At 40.4% G+C, this 24,694-nt stretch overlaps 1 protein-coding gene across 1 annotated transcript in view; it reads right to left on the minus strand.

Moving 5' to 3' along the window:
• BCAS1 (breast carcinoma amplified sequence 1) overlaps positions 1-24,694 on the minus strand; it is a 128,563-nt gene that overhangs the window by 96,096 nt on the left and 7,773 nt on the right. Inside the window, exons 2-3 of the mRNA XM_008066491.2 lie at positions 22,188-22,264; positions 19,751-19,829 (exon numbers count right to left, since the gene is read on the minus strand). Of these exons, the coding sequence (XP_008064682.1) occupies positions 19,751-19,829; positions 22,188-22,259 (151 nt within the window). The 5' untranslated portion in view covers positions 22,260-22,264. The remainder of the gene's footprint in view (positions 1-19,750; positions 19,830-22,187; positions 22,265-24,694) is intronic.

Genomic DNA, 24,694 nt, shown 5'->3' on the forward strand with positions numbered 1-24,694 from the left:
GCGGGCTCAGGCAATCCACTCACCTCAGCCTCCCAAAGGCGCGGGATTACAGGCTGAGCCACCGAGCCCGGCTATTGTTGGTTTGTATAAAAATTGGATAATAGTAGAGACATTTTTGATTACTTTTATACATAATAGTTGTTCCTTCAAGTCAATATACCCAAATTTATTTTATCTTTTTAAATGGCTGCATAATATTCTTTACTATAGATATATCAAAAGATATTTAAATCGTTGTCTCACCAATAAATATTCTGGTAGTTTCCACATTGTTTTTTCCATTTCTACTACAAAGAGTACTGGAATAAACTTTCATGTTTAAAAATCCTAAACTGTGCTACATTTGTATAGAAGACAGGTGCAGGAGTAGAACTGCTATACTCAAATCAATGTGCATTTAATTTTTCCTTAGCAACAGACACTGTCATAATTCTTTTCCAAAAAAGTTTCTAGAGATTTTCACGTCCAGCAGCAGAGTGACAGAGTGCTCTCCCCTCCCCCAAGGGTGACAGGGATGTGACCCAGGAAGAACACTGATCAGATCAATCATATACAACAAATTATTTAATATCAAGCACCTTTTTGACTAGTTAGCAGCTCACCAGGGAAGGTGGTAAGAAATAAACAACAAACATGAGTGAACAGGTCACAGAAAGAGAGATACAGCTGGCTTTTTTAAAAAAATTGAGTCAGAGTCTTCATCTGTTGCCTAGGCTAGAGTACAATGACACGATTACAGCTCGCCACAGCCTCAATTTCCTGGGCTTAAACTATTCTCCAGCCTCAGCCTCCTGAGTAGCTGGGACTACAGGTGTGTGCCACCATACCTGGATAATATTTTTGGGGGTTTTTGTAGAGATGAGGTCTCGTTACGTTGCCTAGATTGTTCTCTAACTCCTGGGCTCAAGCAATTCTCCTGCCTCACCCTCCTGAAGTGTTGGGATTACAGTCGTGAGCCACTGCACCAGGCCTCAGCTGGCTTTTAACTATAAGAAGAGATGTCAGAGGAGTTGTCAGACACAAGCATAATAAGATTACAATGACACTTAGCTCTCCACCTACCAAATTGGTAAAAAGGGAAATAATTGATAGCCCCAATGGGTACAGCATGAAAACAGCAGCCACAAGGATCATTGGTGGGAGTGTAATTTTGCTTTTTCTTTGCAGAATCATTTAGTAATGTCTATTGATATTGAAAATTTCACCAACACTATGAGCTCTCGTTTTCTGCTTCTAGAATGTTATCCTATAAATATTACTGCACAAAGGCACAAAGGCTTATGTATTGAACCATTTGCTGTACTACTGTTATCATGGCAAAAGCCTGAAAATGACCTAAACACTGACAGTAGGAACCTGGTTAAATAGATGATCATATGACCGTACAATGAAATACTCCACAGACATTCAAATTCTCCAAGACTTATAGCAAGTGAGAAAAAGCTGTGTCTAATAGTAGGTATTATATGTTCTCATGTGTTTTTAAAAAATGATGTCAGGTGGTCAAGGGGAGGTTTTATAAATATGCATCCTTGTAATACCCTTGACCACCAATATGCCTCTAAGGAAGAACATTTGAAATGGAGGGCAGGAAGGGATTAAACTTGGGGGGCAGGGGAGCCATCAGAGTTAGGGTGAGGATATTTTCCCTGTCCCACGTATGGTGTATATTGTTCAGAATGTTTTTAAAAAAATTTTTATTTATGTATTTATTTATGTATTCATGTATTTATTATTTTAAATATGTGGGGTACAATTCAGGGATAGGTACACAAATGGTCATCGTACAGGTAAAGTTTGGGCTTCCCCTTGGTCCCCACTTCACCTTGTTTAAGGTTGGATAGCCTTATTGATATTATGTGCTCCCTCTCTCCCCTGGCAATTTCCGGCTACTTCCAATCCCTTTCTTATAGTATTATGATAAATGTTCAGGGTCTGCTTATGAGTGAGAACATGTGGTATACAGTTCTTTGTTTCTGTGCTAGATCACTGAGTATGATAGACTCTAAATCCATCCAAGTTGCTGCAAAGTCCATAATTAAAAGTATGGAATACTTCACGATTTTGCATGTCATCCTTGTGCAGGGGCCATGAGATTCTTCTCTGGATCGTTCCAATTTTATTGTATGTGCTGCCGAGTGAGCACATTCAGAATATTTCCTGTGTATATGCTTCTACTCCATCCTTGCCATTAAAAATTGTACACAAAATGAATAAACAAAAGGAGAGGAGGATTCAAGGCAGACAGAAGAAACATTTGACCTATTTCTCGCTTGTCTGGGGCTACCCAGCAGCAGTGGCAGGCTCCAACCAATGAGCATCAGCTTTGATTGGAGGGCCTGGTAGGCAAGGAGGGCTCTGCGTCCAAGGCATGGCATTGGGAACATCTCCATATTTTAGTGTCCGAGCCTCTACTGGGCAAATTCAGAAACTTGCACTTTTTCAGTCACCTGGTATCAATGCAGCTCTCAGAAGACATGTTAAAAGGACTCATGAATTAACCACAAAGCCAGATTGTTGGCTTAAGACAGAGCTGCAAAGGGGACTGCCTACCGGTAACAGCCCACCACTGTCCCTTCCTCTGGGAAACACACATCAGAAGGACATTATGACAGACAGGATGCCTGGTGAGCCCAGAGACAGCAAGTATACCTGGCGTTGGTCATGGGATCTCCATGTTTCATTTTATTGCTTCAAGCTATGATAGCTTAATGATGATGACAATTTCTCTCTTTTTAAAGCTATCGTTGTTGAGAGATATAAAGTAAGTCCAACTATGAGATCTGATTGCTTGGCCGACACAGTGTTTAGAGGTTTTTGAACTGGGAAGTTTCATTTGAAAGTCCTAAAACCAGGCTGTTGTTGGAATATCTTACTGTCAGCTAAGGGTTTTCCAGGGCAGCCATCCCTGGCACTGTGTGGAACCCTCTAGACAGAAGGGTTTCCAGTTCCCTGCAGCCTCCATTTTGCTCAGAGCCTCAAGCCAGACCAAGAATTTTCTGGAGAGATTGTGGGAACAGATGGCTGCACCCTACTCCCAGGGGAGGGGGCGTTTCTGACTCCAGAGGTCTGGGCTGGGGCCCCAGAAACCGCATGTCTGACAGGTTCCCAGATGAAGTCATGATGCTGGTCTGGGACCACTCTGGAAACCTCTGTTATAGATCACTGCTTTTATACCTACACATGGAGCCAGTTCTTGTTCCCAGGAATATTTGGTCTTTGAGGTATGCTTTGCACAGATCAGACCTCATCTACTAATACAGTAAGAGGTTTGACAATGAGGTTCACAAACCATCCTAGAAAAAGTGCTCCATAGCTTATTGCTGAATATCACTATGGTCACCTTTGAAGTACTCCCCTTGGGAAGCTATGCACCAATGCCAGAGCCTAGTCCACTTTCAAGGCAATTTTGGAACTCTTTTTTTGGAAGGGATATCAGAGCTGTTATTTTTATTTGTTAAAGTCTGACAATTAAGTTTGTGAATTTGTCATGTGTGCTTATGTTGGCAGCACTGCACAAATAACTGTATTGGAACACCCTCCCTAGTCACCTGATCTGGCCCCCAGTGACCTTTTTCTTTACTCAAAGACAAAGGAAATAAAGAAAGACATTTGATGACATTCAGGACATCAAGAGTAATATAACGACAGCTCTGATAGCCATTCCAGAAAAAGAAGTTCAAAATTGCTTTGACAGGCAGACTAGGTGATGGCATCAGTGCATAACTTCCCAAGGGGAGTACTTCGAAGGTGACCATAGTGACATTCAGCAATGAAGTATGTTGCACTTTTTCTAGGATAAGTTCACAAACTTCTTTTTTTTTTGAGTTGGAGTCTTACTCCGTCACCTAGACTGGAGTGCAGTGGCCTGGCTGCTCCCGGCTACCGCAGCCTCGACCCGCTGGGCTCCAGGGATCCTTCCACCTCAGCCTTCCAAGTAACCGGAAGTATAGGCAAGTGCTACCATGCCCGGCTTATTTTTTGATTTATTGTAGAGATGTGGTCTCATCAAGTTGCCCAGGCGGGTCTCCAACCCGTGGGCTCAGGCAATCCACTCACCTCAGCCTCCCAAAGCGTGGGATTACAGGCTGAGTCACCGAGCCCAGCAAGTTCATGAACTTAATTGTTGGATGTCATATGTTGCTTTTATTGTTAAACTTCCAGAAACTTGGAGAGCATCTTACCCTTTCTTTGGTCTCATTTTTTTGTTGTTAAATGAAAAGCAAGTTCTGGTATGGCAAACGGATATGGAAAGCAGATATTCTTCAAATGTTTGCTCTAGGATTAGAACTATAAGTGTGTTTATTCCATTTCAAGATCTGGTTAAAATGCACCCTGGGGAAGAGAGCTGAGATGGTGTATAGCTGTTTCATGACAACACTGTCTCTCTTTTCACTGTTTTTCATGTCATCTCTTGGTCTCTCCCTGGCTTGCTTGGTCTACCCTTTAAAATAGGACAAGTGCTTTCCACAGAGGTTGCACATAAAAAAAAAAAACACAAAATCATGAATTTCGCAGCAACCTGGATGGAACTAGAGTCTATAAAATTGAGTGACCTCTCACAGAAACAAAGATCCGAGTATCACATGTTCTCACTCATATAATGGACCTTGAATATCCAATGTAATACTATAAGAAAATGACTGACAGTAGTGGGAAACTAATGGTGGGGGGGAAGGAGATGGGATTAACGGTAGCAAATATCTGTCTGGGGACGGGGAAACACCTCTTATCAACAGGGTGTCTGAATGAAACGTATTTGTATACCTAACCCTTAACTGTACCCCACAACATCATAATAAAAAATATTGATTATAAAAAAAAAAGATAGGACAAGTGGTCCTAAAACCATGTCAGTGTTTTTATCTTTAGAGCCCAAGTATGCTGTCTGGTTTTCTTCTCAGTCCTAAAAGGCAAAGAGCAGGTTGTGTATTACTCAGCAGCAACTGTGTGAAAGTTAATACAATGAGACTGTATAAACCTGGAACTAAACATTGTAAGGACGCACACACACACACACAAAGTCCTTAAAAAAATCTGAAACAGAAACGCCAACGTTTTATTTTTGAAAAATATTAATAAGAAATTTCCTATCTATGTGTATTCCAAATGATTTTCAATATTGGTTGAAAAATACTTATAGCCAGGTGAAAAAATTTTGAAAAAATAGAAAAAAAAATGAATGCTCAACATCAGCATAGTGGTTCAACAAATTATGTTACATTCACATTTTGAAATATATTATAGTTGTTTAAAAATGAATTAAAGAGCCGGGCTCGGTGGCTCAGCCTGTAATCCCGCGCCTTTGGGAGACTGAGGTGAGTGGATTGCCTGATCCCACGGGTTCGAGACCCGCCTGGGCAACTTGGCGAGACCTCATCTCTACAATAAATAAAAAATTAGCCGGGTGTGGAAGTGCGCACCTGTAATTCTGGCTACTCGGAAGGCTGAGGCAGAAGGATAACTGGAGCCCAGCAGGTCGAGGCTGCGGTGGCCGGAAGCGGCCACTGCACTCCTGTCTGGGCGACAGAGTGAGACTCCAACTCAAAAAAAAAAAATTAATTAAAGACATACCAGTTGATTTGGAGGAATTTTTACATATTGTTAAATAAGACGCAGAAAACTTTTAGAAATATAATCTCTTTTTAATAAAACAAACAATAACAAAATAGTATTGTGAAAGTATGTGTTGTGAAATGTCTGTATGGGAATTTTCAAAGCAAATTAAAATAAAGACCAAACCTGAAGACTCCCTGAGCAGACAAAAACAGTTAAGCCACAGAAGTGACCTGCCCTTACTTGATTTGCCAACATAAGTGAAACAACTTGGGCTATTTTCTATAATTGCCTATATTAAAGGGAAAAAAAATAGAACTTAACAGAACCAATCCAAATCAGTCAAAAAACTTAAAATTATATAATTGTGTACTTTCCAATGAGATAGATCAAATAAAGCAACTGTATAATTGTAACCAATCAAATAATTTCTTTTTTATGTTTCTGTATTTTCCCCTAAATAATTTAATTTTTGATGTGTTTTGTCATCAAAATTCTAAATGTCTTTCTGTCTAGTGTTTTCACATTCATGAATTGCTTCTTATTTAAGGTCTTCGATATTTTATTGTGCTTCCATTTTTTTTGTTTTTGCAAAATATTGAGCAAAGAGAAAAATATGAAAAAAGAAATATCGAGTTGTTAGCTTGGGTGACCGTGAGGCAGATGTGAGTTGGGGGAGGAGATAAGGAAAAGAGGAAAAAGAGAGTTTTTCACAATCAAATATGAAATAGTTTTATCATCCTCCAGAAATCCTCCCATACTCATCTGCAGTCAACCCTTTCCCCTTCCCCTGGAAACTACTGATCTGTTTTCTTTCCCTATAGTTTTTATTTTCTAGAATGTCATATATATGTACATGGAATTGCAAAGTGTGTAACTATTGAGTCTGGCATCTTTCACTTAGCAAAATAAATTTTAGATTTTTAAAAAAACAGAGAAGTTTTAATAACAGTAACAGAAAATATGATTTCACTTACTCATGTATGTAAATTAGTATATATTCATGTAACAATAAAATTAAAATAATTAAAATACACACAAATAGTTATTGCAGTTACCTATGGCTGTATAACGAGCATCCCCAAAATGCATGACTTAAAACATCCACCGTTTTATTTTGCTCACAATTCTGTCTATTAGGAATTCAGGCAGGGACAATAGAAACAGCTCATCTCTGTTTCATGATGTCTGGAGCCAAAGCTGGGGTGCCTTGAAAGAATGGAGATGGCTGGAATGGCTCACATAGGGACATATATCTGGAGCCCTAGGCCTGGTTACAGGCTGGCTTCTATGGTCATTTTCCACATGGTGTCTATTAACTGGAATGTCTATGATGGTTTCTTTACACACAGGTCTGGTTCCTGGCCTGGGATGGCTGGATGGCTGGAATATTTGGGGACTAGTTGGGCATCTCTCTCTCGCTTGCCTCATGCCTTCTTTATGTGACTAGAATGGACTCCCTCATGGCATTGCAGTCTCATGGTAAAACTTCTGACATTGTGGCTACCTTCTCCCAGAAATGGTATTGCAAGAGATCAGACAGAAGCTGCAAGGCTTCTTAAGGCTTAGCCATGGAAGTCACATGCCATCCCTCCCACTACATACTATTGGTTAGATAGAACCAGCCCAGATCCAAAGGGAGAGGACCACACAGGAACATGAATATCAGGAAACAAGAGTTATTGGGGGTGTGTGTGTGCGTATGTCTTGGAAGACTCTACCATGGTAATATAACAGAAAACATAATTTTATACAATAGAAATTCTCCATTAGACTTTTTGGTGAGTAAAAGCACTAAGAGTTTGAGGAGGATGAGATTTCTCTGGGTCTCTTGCTCCTTCCCAAGGAAAATAGAGGCATAAGGAGTCATTGGATTGTCTGGGAGAGCCAGTTTTCAGAACTCTCTGTCACTATGCTAAGCTGAGAGGCAATACAGCACAATGTAGGGGAAGGAGAAAGGAGAGTGCCTGTTAGGAGGGGGGTGTCCAGCAGGGTTTCAGGATGGAGATTTTAGGATAAGGAGCTTATTAAATAAGATCTATATGGCAAGATGATAGGAGGAGAGAGAAAAGGGGTGTTTAGAAAATGAGTTAGACCCCTTTATCTTTTGAAAGGCCTGAGTAAAGGTATGAGCACTTTTGGTTGCTCAATTTTAATAATTCTTTGAAATCACATCTGGCAGACACTACTGGTTCCTGTCAAATAGAATAACCAACCCGTTGTTGTTTGTTTGTTTGTTTGCCTCTCAGGGGGATGCCTAATTTTCCAGCATCCCATGCAGCTAGTGGTGGCCATGTGATCTAGCTCTGGCCAGTGCGATAGGAGAATGCCTATTTAGGGACAGGTGCATCTGGGAAAGAGTTTTCTTTCTTTCCTAATACAAGGAGGGGAAAAATGGGTGGCAAATTTTGGCCTCTCTCTTCCTTCTTCTGGGTTTTATCATGTAAGGCTGTGATGTCTGGTTCTGTGGCAGCCATCTTGTGAGCAGGGGTGATATAACTGGCTCACTTACTTGGTGTCTTGATGGATGTCAGGCTACTGCACTGAACTTGGCACTGCCCACCCCCAAACTTCTTATTCTAATTAAAAGTCATATTTACCTAGCCAGGGTTACTTTCCTCGTAGCTGAACATTTCAGGATCCAGAAACTCTCTCTCTCTCTCTTGCCTCATGCCTTCTTCATGTGACTAGCCTGGACTCCCTCATGGCATGGCAGCCTCATTTTCTTGCTCCTCTGCTACCACGGGCTTCATGTACCACCATTTGTCCATCAACCATTTCTAAGATGTTAGCGCATCTCAGGCTATGCTAAGCTCTGGGTCCTCTCAGCAATAAAAGACAGCAAGGACTGGGCCCTCGGGAGTTTTTATTCAAGCTGTGGAAATATTTTTTAAAAAGCAGACCAGGCAACTCCCTTGGGGTCTCTTCCACTCTGGGAGCTTTTCTGTCCTCTCAATAAATCTTGCTTTCTCAAAAAAAAAAAAAAAAAAAAAAAAAAAAAGGCAGAACAATTGGGCAAACTAGATGGTAAGATAACATGTATATTTATTCCCTTCCAGACCAGTGGTATTCCCCACATTTTTTACTCTATCAGGTAGCTATGAGCTCTGGCACTGGGTCTCCCATTCCACTTTGCCCAAGCACCAATTCTGGCAAACGTTTCTGTTCTCACTGATTATGTCATTGGCAGAAGCACTTTGCTCAAGTTAGAATTTTAATCCAATAAAATGATTTCACTTACATCTTTTTTTTTTAAAGCAAGTTTAGACTATTCTTCTTTTTAGGAACAGTTGGCTAGGAACAAAAAGGAGGATGTTAATTTTAGAAACTTCTTATCCAGGTGAAACAGAGACATTCTTCTGTTTCTGAAAAATGATGTGTCCTAGCTGATACAGCATGGCTTTGTCTCTGTCGTCTGTTAGCAGTGAGGACTGAGCACTCACATGATAAATGTGCTAGAAAGGAATCAAAGAAGGAGGAAAATGTCTTCAAAGATCTGTGAGGTTTTAGGCATAAATATATAGGTGGGGAAAATTTGGTCAGGTGACAGGTCAGGGAAAGCCAGTGGTGAAGGATAAAGATGAGGGTAGATTCTGTTTGTAGTTTTGCCCTGACTCCTTTCATTTCACATTTACCCTGTGCCAACTGCTGTTTTTAGAACTTCCCTGAAAAGTTCATAGTATTATTCCATTTTTGCAGATGAGTCTCTGAGAATACACATTCCTTGCCAACGTTACACAGCCAGTGAGTGGCAGAGCCAGGACCCAAACCCAGGTCTGTCAGACTCCAATACTTGAATGTACATGTATGCATTAGTTCCTTGCCACAAATGCCTAAAACAACACACATAGACTATCTCACAGTTCCGAAGGTCATAAGTCAGAATGGGTCAGCTCCTAGAAGCTCTTTCTTGCCTTTTTTAGTATTCTGAAGCCACCAGCACTCCTTGGCTTGTGGCCCTCTCCTCAGTCTTCAAGACCAGCAGGGTAGCATTTTTTTTTTAATTTATTTTTGAGCCAGGATCTCACTCTGTTGCTCAGGCTAGAGTGCAGTGGCATGATCAAGGTTTGCAGCCTCAAACTTATGGGCTCAAGAGATCCTCCCGCCTCAGCCTCCCAAGTAGCTGGGACTACAGGCACACACCATCAAGCTCTGCTAATTTTTTCATTTTTTTGTAGAGATAAAGTCTTGCTATGTTGCCTAGGCTGGTCTTGAACTCCTGGGCTCAGGCAATCCTCCTGCCTCGGTTTCCCAAAGTGCTGATATTATAAGCATGAGCCACGGCACCCAGCCAAAGCAGCCTCTTTGAGTCTCTCTCAGTGACATCTCTCATTATCACATCTTTTTTCCTATGCTGACCCTCCTGCCTTCCTCTTATAAAGACCCTTGTAATTACATTGGATCTACATGGATAATGCAGGCTCACTCTCCAGGTCAGATTTGTAATCCCATCTGCACAGCCTTTTTGCCATGGAAGGCCACCTAGTTACAGGTTCTGGAGATCAGGGTGTCGGCCCCATAGGGGAAGAGGGATATTACTCTTGTGTTGTAGGCTCCTAGCTAGTATACTCCGTGGTATCATAAGTAAATAAATTGCATAAGTAAATTGCATTCCTTAGTGCATGTACTCCCAGTGGGAATGATACCTACCCTGAGGGGCAAACATTAGTTCTGAGTGGAAGAACAAAACGTATTATTTTTATACATACAGCATGGATACAGTCCATACACAGATAAGCCACCTATCTACGCTGTTCTGACTTCATGAATGAGATTTTCTTAGCTCTTAACGTATTACCTCATTTTGTCCTGGAAGCCACCTGTGAAGCCAGCGTGTCACCACTCCACCCCTTGCCCCATCCCCTCTTTGTACTATCTGTCCACATCCTCTCTTCAGGCCTCAGCAATTCGTGAGAAGGTGACTCTGGGGTTCATGTCAACAGCAGATGTGACTTTTTAAACTATGAGTTTGTTACTAAAGAACAAAATGTTAATTAAATTGTGGTAGCATTATCTATGCACTCAAGAGCTTGGCTTTATGATAATACTGGCCAGATATCTCTTGAGGGGAGATGTCCAGTTTTTTTTCTTTTTGCAAAAAAGAAACAAAAACAAAAAAAACCCAAACTGGAAAATAGCTATATTCCCAAGGTGGTTACAAGTCTTTTTAGGTATTTCCTTCCCAGAGTCTCTAGAGTTGGTGTTTATCTACTCTTTTTAGCTTTGGGGTGTAGAGGTAAGTATTAGCTGTCATTCTCCCACTTGAAAGGTTGGAAAGGTGATTGGTGAATATTAATAGGGGTTGTGGCAGCTCCATGATAATGTCTGACTAAATGGAATAGTGCGTTCTCTTTCTAGGATGATTAAGTTGGTCTGGCTGGGCGGTGGCGTGTGGGACTGAATGTTCTGTCCTTTATAACTGAGTGATTTCTGAGTCATAGGAGATTGAGTTTCTTCTTCACAATGAGCCAAAGTTTGCATGTGAACAAAACACACAGGGGCCCCTGCCCTCAATAGGAGGGTGCTCTGCTCTACTGTGAGGTGTGGTCCAACTCCAAGATTGTTTGATTCAACGAGATGAGATGAATTCGGTGGGAGTCAAGAGGCATCAGGTGACCATCTCCTGAGGTCTCCTCTCCTGGGTGGTAGACCGGAGCCATGGGATAGTCTGATAAAATAGCTAAGAGAACTTATCTCTTCACAAAACACCTCCCATCCCATCACTTTCCTCTGTGTAGATTCCCCCAGCCCTAAATTCAGAGGAAGCCACAGAACTGGGTGAGCAGAAGACACCCCTTACAATAGCAAATGATCCTTTATTCCCCATAGAAAACATCTTGTATTGAATTTAATTCTTGTCTGTCTTTCGTTGATGTGAGTTACTTTTGACTAAGTTAATTTTTAAAAATGTCTCTGTTCCCTGACAGCATTAAAAAAATCAGACTTATCTGATTGAAGTAGAATTAAAATATGATAAAATCTCCAACTTTAATAACACAATTCAATGCATTTTGGCAAATGTATACAGTCATGTAACCTCCACCATAATCAAGATATACAACTGCTCCATCATCCCAAAGAGTTCCCTGATGTCCCTTTGCAGAAACTCAGCTCCAATCTCCGTTGGTCCCTGGCAAACACTGATCTACTTTTTGTCATTACATTTTTGCCCTTTCTAGAATTGTATCAATGGAATTATATAGTATGTTGTCTTTGTTTCTGGGTTTCTTTTCTTAGCATAATAATTTGAGCTTCATCCATGTTGCTGCATTTAGCAGTAGTTCATTTTTATTTACTGCTGACGGGTAGACCATCTGCTATGGTCTGAATGTGTCCCCCTAAAATTCATATGTTGAAACTTAATCCCTAATGTGATAGTGTTAAGAGGTGGGACCCTTAGCAGGTAATTATGACATGAAGGCAAATCTCTCATGGATGGATTTATTGACTTTATAAAAGTACTTAGGAGAACTAGCTAGTCTTTTTTGTACCCTTTAGTCCCTTCTGTCTTATGAGGACACAGTGTTCCTACCCTTGGGGTAAGGGGAGACAGAGCAACCAGGTGCCATCTTGGAAGCAGATACTGAGTCCTCATCAGACACTGAGACTGCTGGTGCCTTGATCTTGGACTTCTTAGCTTCTAGAACTGTGAAAAATAAATTTCTATTGTTTATAAATTACCTAGACTATGGTATTGTGAGATAGATATACAAATGGTCTATAAGACCACCATATGGATATACCCAGTTAGGTTAATCTTTCTTCTACTGATGGACATTTTGCTCTATTAGAAATATTTCCCCAGATATTTTGGGATTTGAATAAAAATCTACTTGAAAAAGGGAGAGGCAAGTGGAAGATATTAATTTAGACAACCGTATTTTGGCAGGACAAGCATGAGCTTCTAACTCAAAAGTTGCAAGAAAATGCATTGGTCTAAGGAGCAGTGCAGGTGAATCACATGTATGTGGCTTTAGCATTGTTTGTTTCAAATAGCTTCTTTCAAATAGCCTCTGAAATTGGTGAATTAAGCTAGAAATATAATATGGAAAGCCAAAATAAAATATTTTATTTTTTGATACTTAAGATGAATAATAAATAATACTAATGATGAATAATAATGCCAAGCTTTTGACAGAGATTCCTAATCCTCATGGAATGTACTACCTGATGTTTCTTTGACCCAGATTTCCCTGGTGGCTTGCCCTTATGAAGAAAAAACACTATACAAGACATATTTATTTCTAGGAAGAAACAGAATACATTTTCATGTTCTAGTTTAACAGAGGCTTTTGCCTGGCTGATATCTCCCACATTGTATCTGAAAGACAAATAAAAGACTTAAAAAATGTAAGGGCTGCAGGAAAGAAATTTTTAACTTTTGACTTTAAAGCTGCAAAAGCAACTTTATGATTTGAGCAGAAGCCATATGGTTAACCTCAAACTGTAATGACAGCCTTTATGACAATCGATATTAAGTCCAAGACAGAATAATTAACATTCCTCATGTGTTAACCACAGGCCAGACACTATTCAGAGAGTTTTAGGAGTATCAGCTCACTTAGTCTTCACAATAATTTAGAAACTTGGTCCTATCATTATTGTTATGACTCCGCTTTTACAGATGAGAGAACAGACAGGCTTAGAAACCTACCCAAGGTCACATATACCAGAGCCATGATTTGAAGGTAGTGTCCCAGCCACGTAGGCTGTTCACTTGCCTTCACTGCTTCTAAATAAGCCTTCTTAGGAAATGTTCCCTGATGTCAACAAATAGCTTTAATTATAATTTTTAAAAAGAGGGAAAATATAGATTAAAAGAGGGGGAAAAAATCACCAGATTCCCATTTATCTATTTTTCCAGTGAATTTTCTATGCTTGTATACATATGTGTATACACCAACACAGATGAATACAAATATGCATTAAAAGGCATGGCCAAAGACTTCTACCTGAAGCACAGAAAAAGTCACCCAGAATTCCATTTATGTATCCACTTAAAAACTGCACTGAAAATTATAACTTAGCTAATAACCTGAGGAAAACAGCATGAGGAAACAGCAAGATTAGATGGGATAATCACGCTAAAGTGAGTCACACAAAATTAAAATTACCAATGAGCTACAGGCAGAATTCTGAACTCAGGATGAACCTGAACTCTTTACAGATTCTCCTGTGGGTGCTGAGTAAGTTGAAAGTGAAGCTGCTGGGTATAAGAGCAAGGTGCAATCAACACATGACTGAAGTGTAGGTCTCTTTCCCTTGTGTGCAGGTGTCCACACAGCAACTGGCTATCCCAAACTTCTATTTTGCCTATGTCCCTCTTTCCAGGAAGGTTTTTATGTGATGTACATACGTAGATATGAGATATATATGTCTGTATGTGAATATATGATGTATATATAATATACATTAACACACACATAAACATATAAATATGTTAGAGGTAAGGAGAGAAAAGGAAGGAGAGAGGTAGGAAAGGTGATGAGGGAGGAGAGAGAAGAAGAGAAGGAGAGAGAGAGAGAGAGAGAGAGAGAGAGAGAGAGAGAGAGAGAGAAGGGATGTCTCAATTCTCAACATTTTATTCTTACCCACTCCTTGCCATCGTGCTCCATATTAAACATAAGAGGGTCATTGAAAACAAACAATCCAATTAAAAAATGGGCCAATATAAGAACGTAGATTGGCAGAGCCATTATGGGAAACAGTATGGAGAGTCTTTAAAAAAATAAAAACTGGGCTAGGCGTGGTGGCTCAAGCCTGAAATCCCAGCACTTTTGGAGGCTAAGGTAAGGGGATTGCCTGAGTCCATGGGTTCGAGACCAGCCTGGGCAACTTGGCAAGACCTCATCTCTACAATAAATCAAAAAGTTAGCTGGGTGTGGTAGTGTGCATCTGTAGTTCCGGCTACTTGAAAGGCAGAGGCGGAAGGATCGCCTGAGCCCAGCAGGTCGAGGCAGCGGTGACCGGGAGTGGCCACTGCACTCCAGCCTGGGTGACAGAGTGAGACTCCAACTCAAAAAAATAAAAATAAAATAACAGAACTATCGTATGAGTCAGTAATCTCACTTCTGAATATATATTAAAAAAATTGAAAGTGGGGGTCTCAAAGAATATCCAGCACCCCCAAGTTCATTGCAGCATTATTCACAATAGCCAAGATATGGAAATAATCTAAGTATCTGTCATTGAATAAATGAATAAAGAATGTTATATATATGTAAATGTATATATGTTTACATATGCATGCACATATATTCACACACACAATGAAATATTTGTTCAGCAATAAAAAAGAAGGAAATCCTGTCATTTGCAACAACATGGATGAACCTGGAGGACTTTATGCTAAGTGAAATAAGCTAGACACAGAAAAAAAAATGCTGTATGATCTCACTTATATGTGTAATCTAAAAAAGTAGAACTTATAAAAGCAGAGAGTAGAATGGTGGTTATCAGGGGCTGGAGTGTGGGGAAAATGGGAAGGTGTTGGTCAAAGGATACAAATTTTCAGTTATAAGATGAATAAGTTTCATGGTGAATATAGTTAATAATATTGTACTGCTTACTTGAAATTTGCAAGAGAGTAGATCTTAAGTGTCCCCTTACACACAAACACCTAAAGGGTAGCTATGTATGGTGATGCATATATTGATTCATTTGACGTGGTCATCATTACACAATGTAACATGTATCAAATCATCACATCATATACCTTGCTTACATGCCAATTCTTATTTGTCAGTTATACCTCAATAAAGCTGGGGACCAAAAAATGAGCCAAAGACTTTAATTAGCATCTTATCAAAGAAGATATACAGAGGGCAAATAAGCATATGAAAAGGTGTTCCATATCCTATGACATCAGGGAAATGCAAAATAAAGCAACAATGAGATACCACTGCACACCTATTAGAAGGGCCAAGATTCAGAACACCAACAACACCAAGTGCTGATAAGGTCATAAAGCAATAGAAACTCTCATTCACTGATGGTGGGAATGCAAAATGGTGCAGCCACTTTGGAAGACAGTTTGGCAACTTCTAATAAAACTAAGCATATTCCTACCATATGATTCAGCAATTGTACTTTTTGGTATTTGCCCAAAGGATTTGAAAACTTTTGTCCACACAAAAACCTGCACATAGATGTTTACAGCACCTTTATTCATAATTGCCAAAACTTGGAAGCAACCAAGTTGTCTTTCAGTAGATCAATAAGTAAATTAACTGTGGTACTTCCAGAAATAGAATATTTCGTGATAAAAAGAAATGAGCTCTCAAACCATGAAAAGACATGGTGGAAACTTAAATACATATTACAGAGTGAAAGAGGTCAACCTGAAAAGGCTACCATAAACTAAAAATAAAATTTAAGCCCTGACTGACTGAATAGATGCCCTCTGTACCAAGGAAAACCTGAAAAAACGAAATCCCAGGCCATGATGGAAAAGGAAGTTAAACATACCTCATTATACTTGATCTCTCAAGAAGTTTTAGGCACATTTGATCAGCATTTACATTAGAATAGAGATATAAGACTGACAAAACAGACTCTGTAGCAATAAGATACTAAATTTCAGCTTGACTCTGGTATAGCATCATGGAATGGATAGCAAGCCTTATGGGAAGTAAAAATATTTGACCCTCTAATATATTTAACATATTTTGAAATAGCCCTGCAAAGCTATCTTTTGTGAGGAAGTATTTACATCTATAGAGAACCTCCATTCACATAGCCAGATCTTTCCCCTTCTAGGTTTTCTCAGGTCTGGGAGGGATTAACTGAGAGACTGACACCTTTAAAGTCTGAAGAACACACATTTGCCATCTATTCTGTCTAAGGGCCACCACATACAGGGCTTTATCTACATATCAAGAGCCTTGGCTTCCTTACCCCTCTTCCTCAACTCAGCATTTCCTTTACTGATCTCAAAATTATTTAGACAGAGCTTAACTCTTTCTACCAACTGCCAGTCAGAAAATCTTTGAATCCACTTACGTCTTGCAAGCCCCTTCTCCACTTGAAAATGTCCCATCCTCCTGGACTGAAGCAATGAAAATCTCACATGTATTGCTTTACATTTTGCTTGTAATTTCTGTCTCCTTAAAAAAATGTACAAAGCTAAGTTATAATTCATATGTTGGGCATGTATTTTCAGGACCTCTCGGGACTATGCCACGGGCCTAGGTCACTCACATTTGGCTCAGAATAAAGCTTTTAAAATATTTTCCAGAGTTTAACAGCTTTCATCAATACTCTATGCAGTACATGATTCTAATGATATGACAAACTAAAAAAAAAAAAAAAAGCAAAACTATGAAGACGATGAAAAGACAGATGACTGCAAGGGGTAAGGCAATCCTTAGGGAGGAAGGAGTAGTGAGATCAAAGGAATTTTAGGCAGTGAAGTTACTCTGTATGATACTACAATTGTGACTTCATTCATTATATATTTGTCCAAACCCATAGAATGTATAGCACCAAGAGTGAGCCCTAATGTTAACTATGGACTCTGGGTGACAATGATGTATCAATGTAGGTTCATTGATTGCAATAAATGTACCACTCTGGCCAGGGATGTTGATAATGGGGGCAGTTGTGGATATGTAGGGAAGGGATATATAAGAAATCTCTGTACTTCTCAATTTTGCTGTTTATATTTCTTTTATTTTATTTTACTTTTTTGAAATCAGGGGCTCACTCTGTAGGCCAGGTTGGAGTGCAGTGGCATGATTATGACTCACTGCAGCTTCAACCTCCCTGGGCTCAGGTGATCCTTCTGCCTCAGCTTCCAGAGTAGCTAAGACTAGAGTAGCATGTACCACCACACCTGGTTAATTTTTTGATTTTTATGTTGCCCAGGTTGGTCCTGAACTCCTGAGCTCAAGCAATCTTCCCACCTCAGCCTCCCAAAGTGCTGGGATTATAGGCATGAGTCACCACGCCCAGGCCTTAAAAGTACTCTTTAAAAAGTCTTTTAAAGAAAGGAGATGATGATGATGATGATAACAATAATAATAACAAAATGATGATAAAGAAACATAACTGTTCCTGCAGGGCATATTATATTCTCAATGTCTACTTGAAGATCTGTTATATTAAACAGAAACTCAGTGAAAGCTGATGTCAACCTTACCAAATGAGAGAGCATCATTTGAAATTTCTCAAGAACAAACATCTAGTTTCCTAGCTATAAAAATGGTATGATTCTCATTTCAAAGCCTATGTATCCCAACGGCCAACTTTCACACTGTTCTCATCAAAGTCTGCTGCTGTAAATACAATCCATTGTGTGTACATCAAAGTCCAAGTTTGACTCACAGGATTTAAAGCCAGGAAGCAACTTGGGACACCATCTTGTCTGGTGATTGCCAATCCTGGCTGTGTATCAGAATCTTCTAGAGAGCTCCTAACACTTTAAATTTGGAATTCCCAACCTTAGAGTGTTCTGAATAGCAGCTATGGGGTGGGACCAGGGCATGCAAGTTTTGAATAAGCTCTCCAGGAAATTCTAAAACCTTTGAACCCAGTGCTATGATTCATCTCCTCATTATTCAGGAAAGGAAACTGAAACCTAGAATCTTACATGTAAATGACAACAACTACAACCAAATATAACAGTGATAGCTAATAAATACAGAGCATTATTATGTTCCAGTTAATGTGTGCATTTATTATATTTAATGCTGATGTTACAGGTGCTGTTATTATTCCCACTTTACAGATGAGAGACCCGGGAGACAGGGAGGTTAAGTAACTTGCTCAAGGTCACACAGCTGGTAGGTGGCAAAGCTAGCAATCTGACTGCAGAGTTCTTACCCTCAACCACTAGGCTATACTACCTCTTCATATATAATTTATATGTATTCTTCACTTTGTAGAATATGACCACTTTTGAGACATTGCATTTATAGTCTTCTTTTTGTTTTTTGAAGTAGGGCTCTCATTCTGGGTCAGGCTAGAGTACAGTGCCATGATTTTGGCTCACTGCAGTGTGAACCTCCTGGGCTCAAACGATCCTCTCACTTCAGCCTCCCAAGTAGCTGGGACTACAGGCAAGCGCTACCAAGCCCAGCTATTTTTTTTTTTTTTTTTTAAAACAGGATTTATTGAGAAAACAGAAAAGCTCCCAGAGCAGAAGAAGACCCAAAGGGGTTGCCCTAATTTTTTTTGGTAGAGATGAGTTCTCACTATGTTGTCCAGGCTGGTCTTGAACTCCTGGCCTCATGCAAGCCTCTCAACTTGGCCTCCCAAAGTTCTGGGATTACATATGTGAGCCACCGCATCTGGCCTAGAATTTATAGTCTTATACTCCAGGATATAGTCAAGTAGACCAGTATATTGTTCAGTTTTAACACTGCCATGTTATAAGTGAAATTCTGTTGTCTTTTATACTTTACAAGTTTCTGAGGAATTCCTGAGTGCTGGGTACTAGGATAAATGCTTCATGAATAATCTCCTTTAATCCCCTCAGCAATTCTGAGGTAGGGATCCTTATCCTCACTTTAGAGGTGAGAAAACTAAGGCTTAAAAAGTTGAATGCCTTGCTCCATGCCACACAGCCAGAGAGTGGTGGGGATTCTAACCTAATCTGACTCCCAAAGCCAAGCTTCTTGTGTTTTCACTCTATTGCTTTCTTCCCACCTGCTGTAACTCCTTAATCTCTCCCGGCTGCCGTACATAGACAGAGGATATCAGCTCTTATCATGGGTTGAATCATAATCACTCTCTCAAAAATGTTGAAGTCCTAACCCCATGTGAATGGAACTTATTTGGAAATAGGGTGTTTGCAGATGATTGAGATAAAATAAAGTCACAAGGATAGACCCTCCTTCAATATGACTGTTTCTTTACAAAAAGAAAGAGTCTGGACACAGACACAGACATGCATGGATGGAAGAGAGTGTGAAGCTACGGGGAGAAGATGGTCACCTACAGGCCGAGAAGAGAACCAGGAACAGATTCTCCCTCGTGACCCTCATGGAACCAAGTCTATCGACACCTTGATTTTGGACTTCTGGCCTCCAGCAGTGTGAGACCACATTTCTTTTGTTTAAGGCACCCAGTTTGTGGTACTTTGCCAAGGCAACCCCAGGACTGGATGCAAGTGTTTCCAAAATGGGCTGTGGCTTCAACCCTTCCATCTTTTCCCACCATAAGCATCACATGCAGACAAGAGCACAGCACTGACCTTCATCGAAGTGTTGAACCGTGTGGGTTGACACCACCACCGGGAAGCCGTTCGGGGCACACTCACAGTCCAAGGCCACCTGGAGCAGAACATGGGTGTGTGAGGGAAGGCCTTGGAGAAAATCGGAAGAACTCAAGGAAACACGTCAAGGTTACCCAGGGTGCCTCACAAGAGCGAAACTTCATTTAAGGGCCGTGTTTCTAGAAATTGTCCAGGTTTCTACCTCACCTCAGAGAAACAAAATAGCCCACTCCAGGGACCGGATCCCTGTTATCCTAAGAGAGCTCCATGGTCTGTGGCTCAGCTCAGTGACCCCATACCCAAGTGCAGCCCCGGCCTGTAACAGAGGGAATCCCAGGCTCAAATGGGCACTTGTCCAGTTGTAGGGAGAGCAAGACCTTCACATGCTGGTCCCAAAACCTGTGAGGTTAACCTCACTGTATTGTCGGGCATGCACAGACACAGTTGCCAGCCAGGCCTTTGGCCAATATTCTTATCAAATCCAGGAAGTTCTTTGTTGCTTTTTTCTGCTCCATATTCCTTTCCTTCACCTTCATTGCTGCTTCTTCTTTCTAATTTTAGGCCACTGCCCTGATTGTTTTCTATTTTTTAAATTCATTACAAATATTTTATAGGATTATCTATATCTATATACACAAGGAAAAAATAGTTGCTAAAGAAGATATGTTCTATAATGTCATTTTAGCAAGAAGATACTCTCTAAATTGTACCACTTACAATTAACATTAATTGAATATTGATTATATACTAAGTTCTTTGCCTATGGAATCTTGTTTTGCTAATACTATTAAGAGTAAGAATATATATTAATAAGTGCAGAGAGAAAAAATTCAAGTTGGAAGATTTAAAACCAGCTCCCAAACATGGGAAACTTCTGGGGAAATACAGATTTTCCTTTCCGTATATTTTTTGTAATGCTTTTAGTTATTTAAAATAAGGCTGTGTTAACCTTACCAAGAAGTCATAAAATCTAAACATCAAACCGTTTGGCCTAGACGTCACAACTGATGTCCCCAGGGCCGGACTTGGTGTGCAAATTTGATTTATTTGGTCAATGGAGTGTTTCAAGTATTTTGGAATCAGTTGCCAATCTTTAAAAATCAGGAGATTTCATTAACATTTTTTCTAACTATTATTCAAAAAAACAAGAGTCTGGGAACACTACTGACCCTTGTGTTGGCTGGAGCCAGCAACCTTCAGGCCGGCCCGCCCTGCTAGTACACTACTGTTACAGGAAGTTCTTTGTTTTTTTCCTACTCCATACTCCCCTCCTTTTACTTTTCTCATGGCTTGGCTTCTGGAGGCCTGAAGTTCCCAGACTGTACCTGAACCCAGAATCATGTGGGGAACTTGAAAAGCTACTGATACCTGGGAACACCCAGGGAATTTTAGTTAGTCTCAGATGAGGCCAGGCAGCAGGGGTTTCCAAAGCATTCCACATAACTCTAACTCTAACACACAAGGGCCCACTCTGTAGGCCCTTGAGTCCTCAGGTCGTATATTCAAATCTAGTCTTATTCTGAGCAAGAATTCCCTCTGGCAAATGATCAATATTAGTTCATGCGTACTGTCTATCTCCTATAGGGCTTTCCATGTTTAGCAAAGCTGCAAGTCAAACTGAATTGATACAAAAAGCACCAGTGGTAGAAATTTAGGCTTCCATCTCTCCAGTTGTAGACGATCTGAAAAGAACACTGTGGATCTCCTTGGTCTCAGCCCTTGAGAGCAATGTTCTAGAAGAGGTCTTCTGAAATTAGTAGTTTTTCCCCTCAGTTGTACACTCCAGCAGCTGAGAGGCTCTGGGTATTCTGACACCTGCCCTCATTCCCACACAGTTTCTGATTTCATTGGTCTGGTGTACTTCCCAGGTATCACAAGGTTTAAAAGTTTCCCAGGTCGTTCTAACGTGCAGCTAAGATTGCCAGCCGCTGATCTAAATCTGGGTTTCTCATCCTCAACACTAAGGACGTTTGGGGCTAGATCATTCTTTGTTGTGGGGGTTGTCTTGTGCACTATAAGATGTTTAGCAGCATCCCTGGCCTCTACCCACGAGATGTCAGTAACACCCCCTCTCTGAGTTGTGATAATCAAAAATACCTCCAAATAGTGCCACGTGTCCCCAGCAGTATAGTTGGGCAAAAATAACCCACAGTTGAAAATCACTGGTCTGAACTCATCTGGGAGCAGGGACTAAACTGGTTTTGTAGGAATCAGCTTTGAAGCCCCTTAAAGACACAGGTTCCTACCTCTTAGATTCTTCTGTCTTAGGTGGGCTCAGCACATCTGACAACCCATGAGAACAGCCACTTATCACTAGTCATCTCTAGGGGATGAACCCAGGGCAGGCAGTTCATTCCTCTGTCCTCTGTCACTCCTCCTACTAGTACCAATGTTCCCATGACTGTTAGTGCAATACCTTGTAAGTCTCTGCTTCCGGTTCACTCTCTTGGTCTTCAGGTTTTTGTGGAACACTCATTTGGTTACCCATTGTTCCTGCAATAGGGGAAAAAAGAGAGAAAAAAATCAAAACCAAAAGCAAACCAGTCTTACTTCTCCCTGGAGGCTAAGGTGTAGAGACCTGACTAGTTACCCACGAGTGTATTATCACAAGCTGAGGTTAAAGCAAATGGCTTCTATTTGTTTTGGAGAATAAAGAGGAGATTTTGGACTCATATATTCAACAGAGAGAAAGTCAAACACAGCTGGAATTTTCAATGGCATTTCATTGCTGGCAAAAAATATTTTTTATAATGGAAAGTGATGTCAGTGTAGATTATACTCTCTTCCCTCTTAGCTAGAGTCACAGGAGACTTTAGAATGAGGGTTATTGAAATAATACTTATAATTTTTAGCTTTCTAAAATTAATTCCCCTGTTAAAATCTCTCATAGTACTGACTCTTTAAAAAAAAATAGCACTTAGCACTGCTTCTAATTATATACTTATTTGGCTATATTTTCATTCATTCATTCACTGATTTAACAAATATGGTCATGTGTCGCTTAACAACACTTTTCCTCTGAAGTCCTTAGGTGATTTCATCATTGCACAAACCTCACAGAGTATAGTTACACAAAGCTAGATGGTATAGCCTACTACACACCTAGGCTGTATGGTATAGCTGATTGCTCCTAGGCTACACACCTGCACAACATGTTATGGTACTGAGCACTGCAGGCAATGGGAATATAATGGTATTTGCATATCTAAATATAGAAAAGGCACAGTAAAAATACAGTATTGTGACCTTATGGGAGCATTGTTGTACATGTAGTTCATTGTTGGCTAAAACACCATGACACAGCACATGACTATATATGTTGAACACAACTCTGCACCTAATGCTATGCCAGGCATGAGAGTTACAGTTTTAACTTAAGCAGATGAGACGTTCTGACTTCATAGATCTGAACTCTGGTAGCAGACAGCCAAAAAAACAAATGGACCATAAATCTACAAACTTAGTTCAAGGCAGCATGGTGCAGTAGTTATGGCACAAAGTCTAGAGTAAGACTGTCTAGGGTTGGATCTTTTCTCTGCTCCTCATAGCTGTGTGCTCTTGGGAGAAGTAATTAGTCTCTCTGTGCTTCATAAGACAGCTACAAGGACTCAATGAAGTAACGCTTATAAAGTAGTTAGAACAATGTCTGGCTCATGGTAAGCAAAATGTATGAGCTTATTAAACAAAAACACATGGGTTCTAAGTTATGAATACAAGCAAATTAATAATATAACACAAGATGGGGGAAGTATGACAGAGGGCAGAGAGTGGCAGCATTGGGTAGGATGGTTCCAGAATGACCATTAGCATGGTCATTTTCCTAGAGGTGGAGGGCAAAGCAAAATATTTGTCTTCCCTCCCCAGTAAATCAGAAGCACCATGAGGTCGAGGGCAGTACCTGCCTTTATCCAACTTTGCATCTCCTATTTTATTTTTATTTTTGAGATGGGCTCTTCCTCTGTTGCCCAGGCTGGAGTGCAGTGGTGCAATCATAGCTCACAGCAGCCTCGAACTCCTGGGCTCCAGCAATTCTCCTACCTCAGTCTCCCAAGTAGCTGGGACCACAGGCATGCCTGGCTGAAGTTTGTTTTTTTTTGTAGAAATGAGGTCTACCTATGTTGACCAGGTGGTGTGTCTGTTCTTAGCAGTGTGTTTGCACTTATTAGGAACTCAACTATTGTTTATTAGTTGCATGGAGGAATAACCATTAAGAACTGTCTCTCATTATCAGGCACTGACCTAGGCATATGGCCGCATCATTACTAAACTTTTCATAAATCTTGTTACAATAACAGCGATAAGAGTAAACAATTACTTAGCAAGTCCTCAAATCCAAGCTCTGTTTTCCAAGAACTTCCCCTGGATTGTCTCATTCAGCCCTACAGCACCCCTGTGAGAGAAAGGAGTCATGATTTCATTCTTGAGACAAGGAGGCTGAAGCTCACAGTTAAACTGATTTTCTGAAGATCACCTAGTTAATGAGGGTAGGGGCAAGATTCAGACACATCTGCCTGTGCTCCCAGCCACCAGTATCAGTTCTCCAGAAAAAGGAGGGAATGGAGCCTTCCAAGTTCACTCCAGGATACACATCCAGAAAAAGGCCTAGTGAGAACCTGACCCCAAGGATGTCTGATTTCTGAACAAGGACCCTTCCAGCCACTCCACAGACTTGCTGTCTTGATACCAAAGTTCCTTTTTCACACACACAACTCCAGTGCAGCACATCTTCAAAGACCTGGCCACTGGTTCATCTGCTCCATTGCCTCTTAGAATAAAAATGAGGACTTTTGATTTCTGGCTGAGAGGAGCCAACGTGTTACTTGGCTTTAAGGATTCTTATGGGCCTCTTGCTGTTGGTATGAGGTTTTACTCCTTGGTAATAGATGCACTGAGTAATCAAATATTAGGAAGGCAAAAACAAAG

This window comes from Carlito syrichta, unplaced genomic scaffold, assembly GCF_000164805.1.
Source record: "Carlito syrichta isolate Samal-C Ts95f unplaced genomic scaffold, Tarsius_syrichta-2.0.1 Scaffold308966, whole genome shotgun sequence".
Lineage (NCBI taxonomy): Eukaryota > Metazoa > Chordata > Mammalia > Primates > Tarsiidae > Carlito > Carlito syrichta.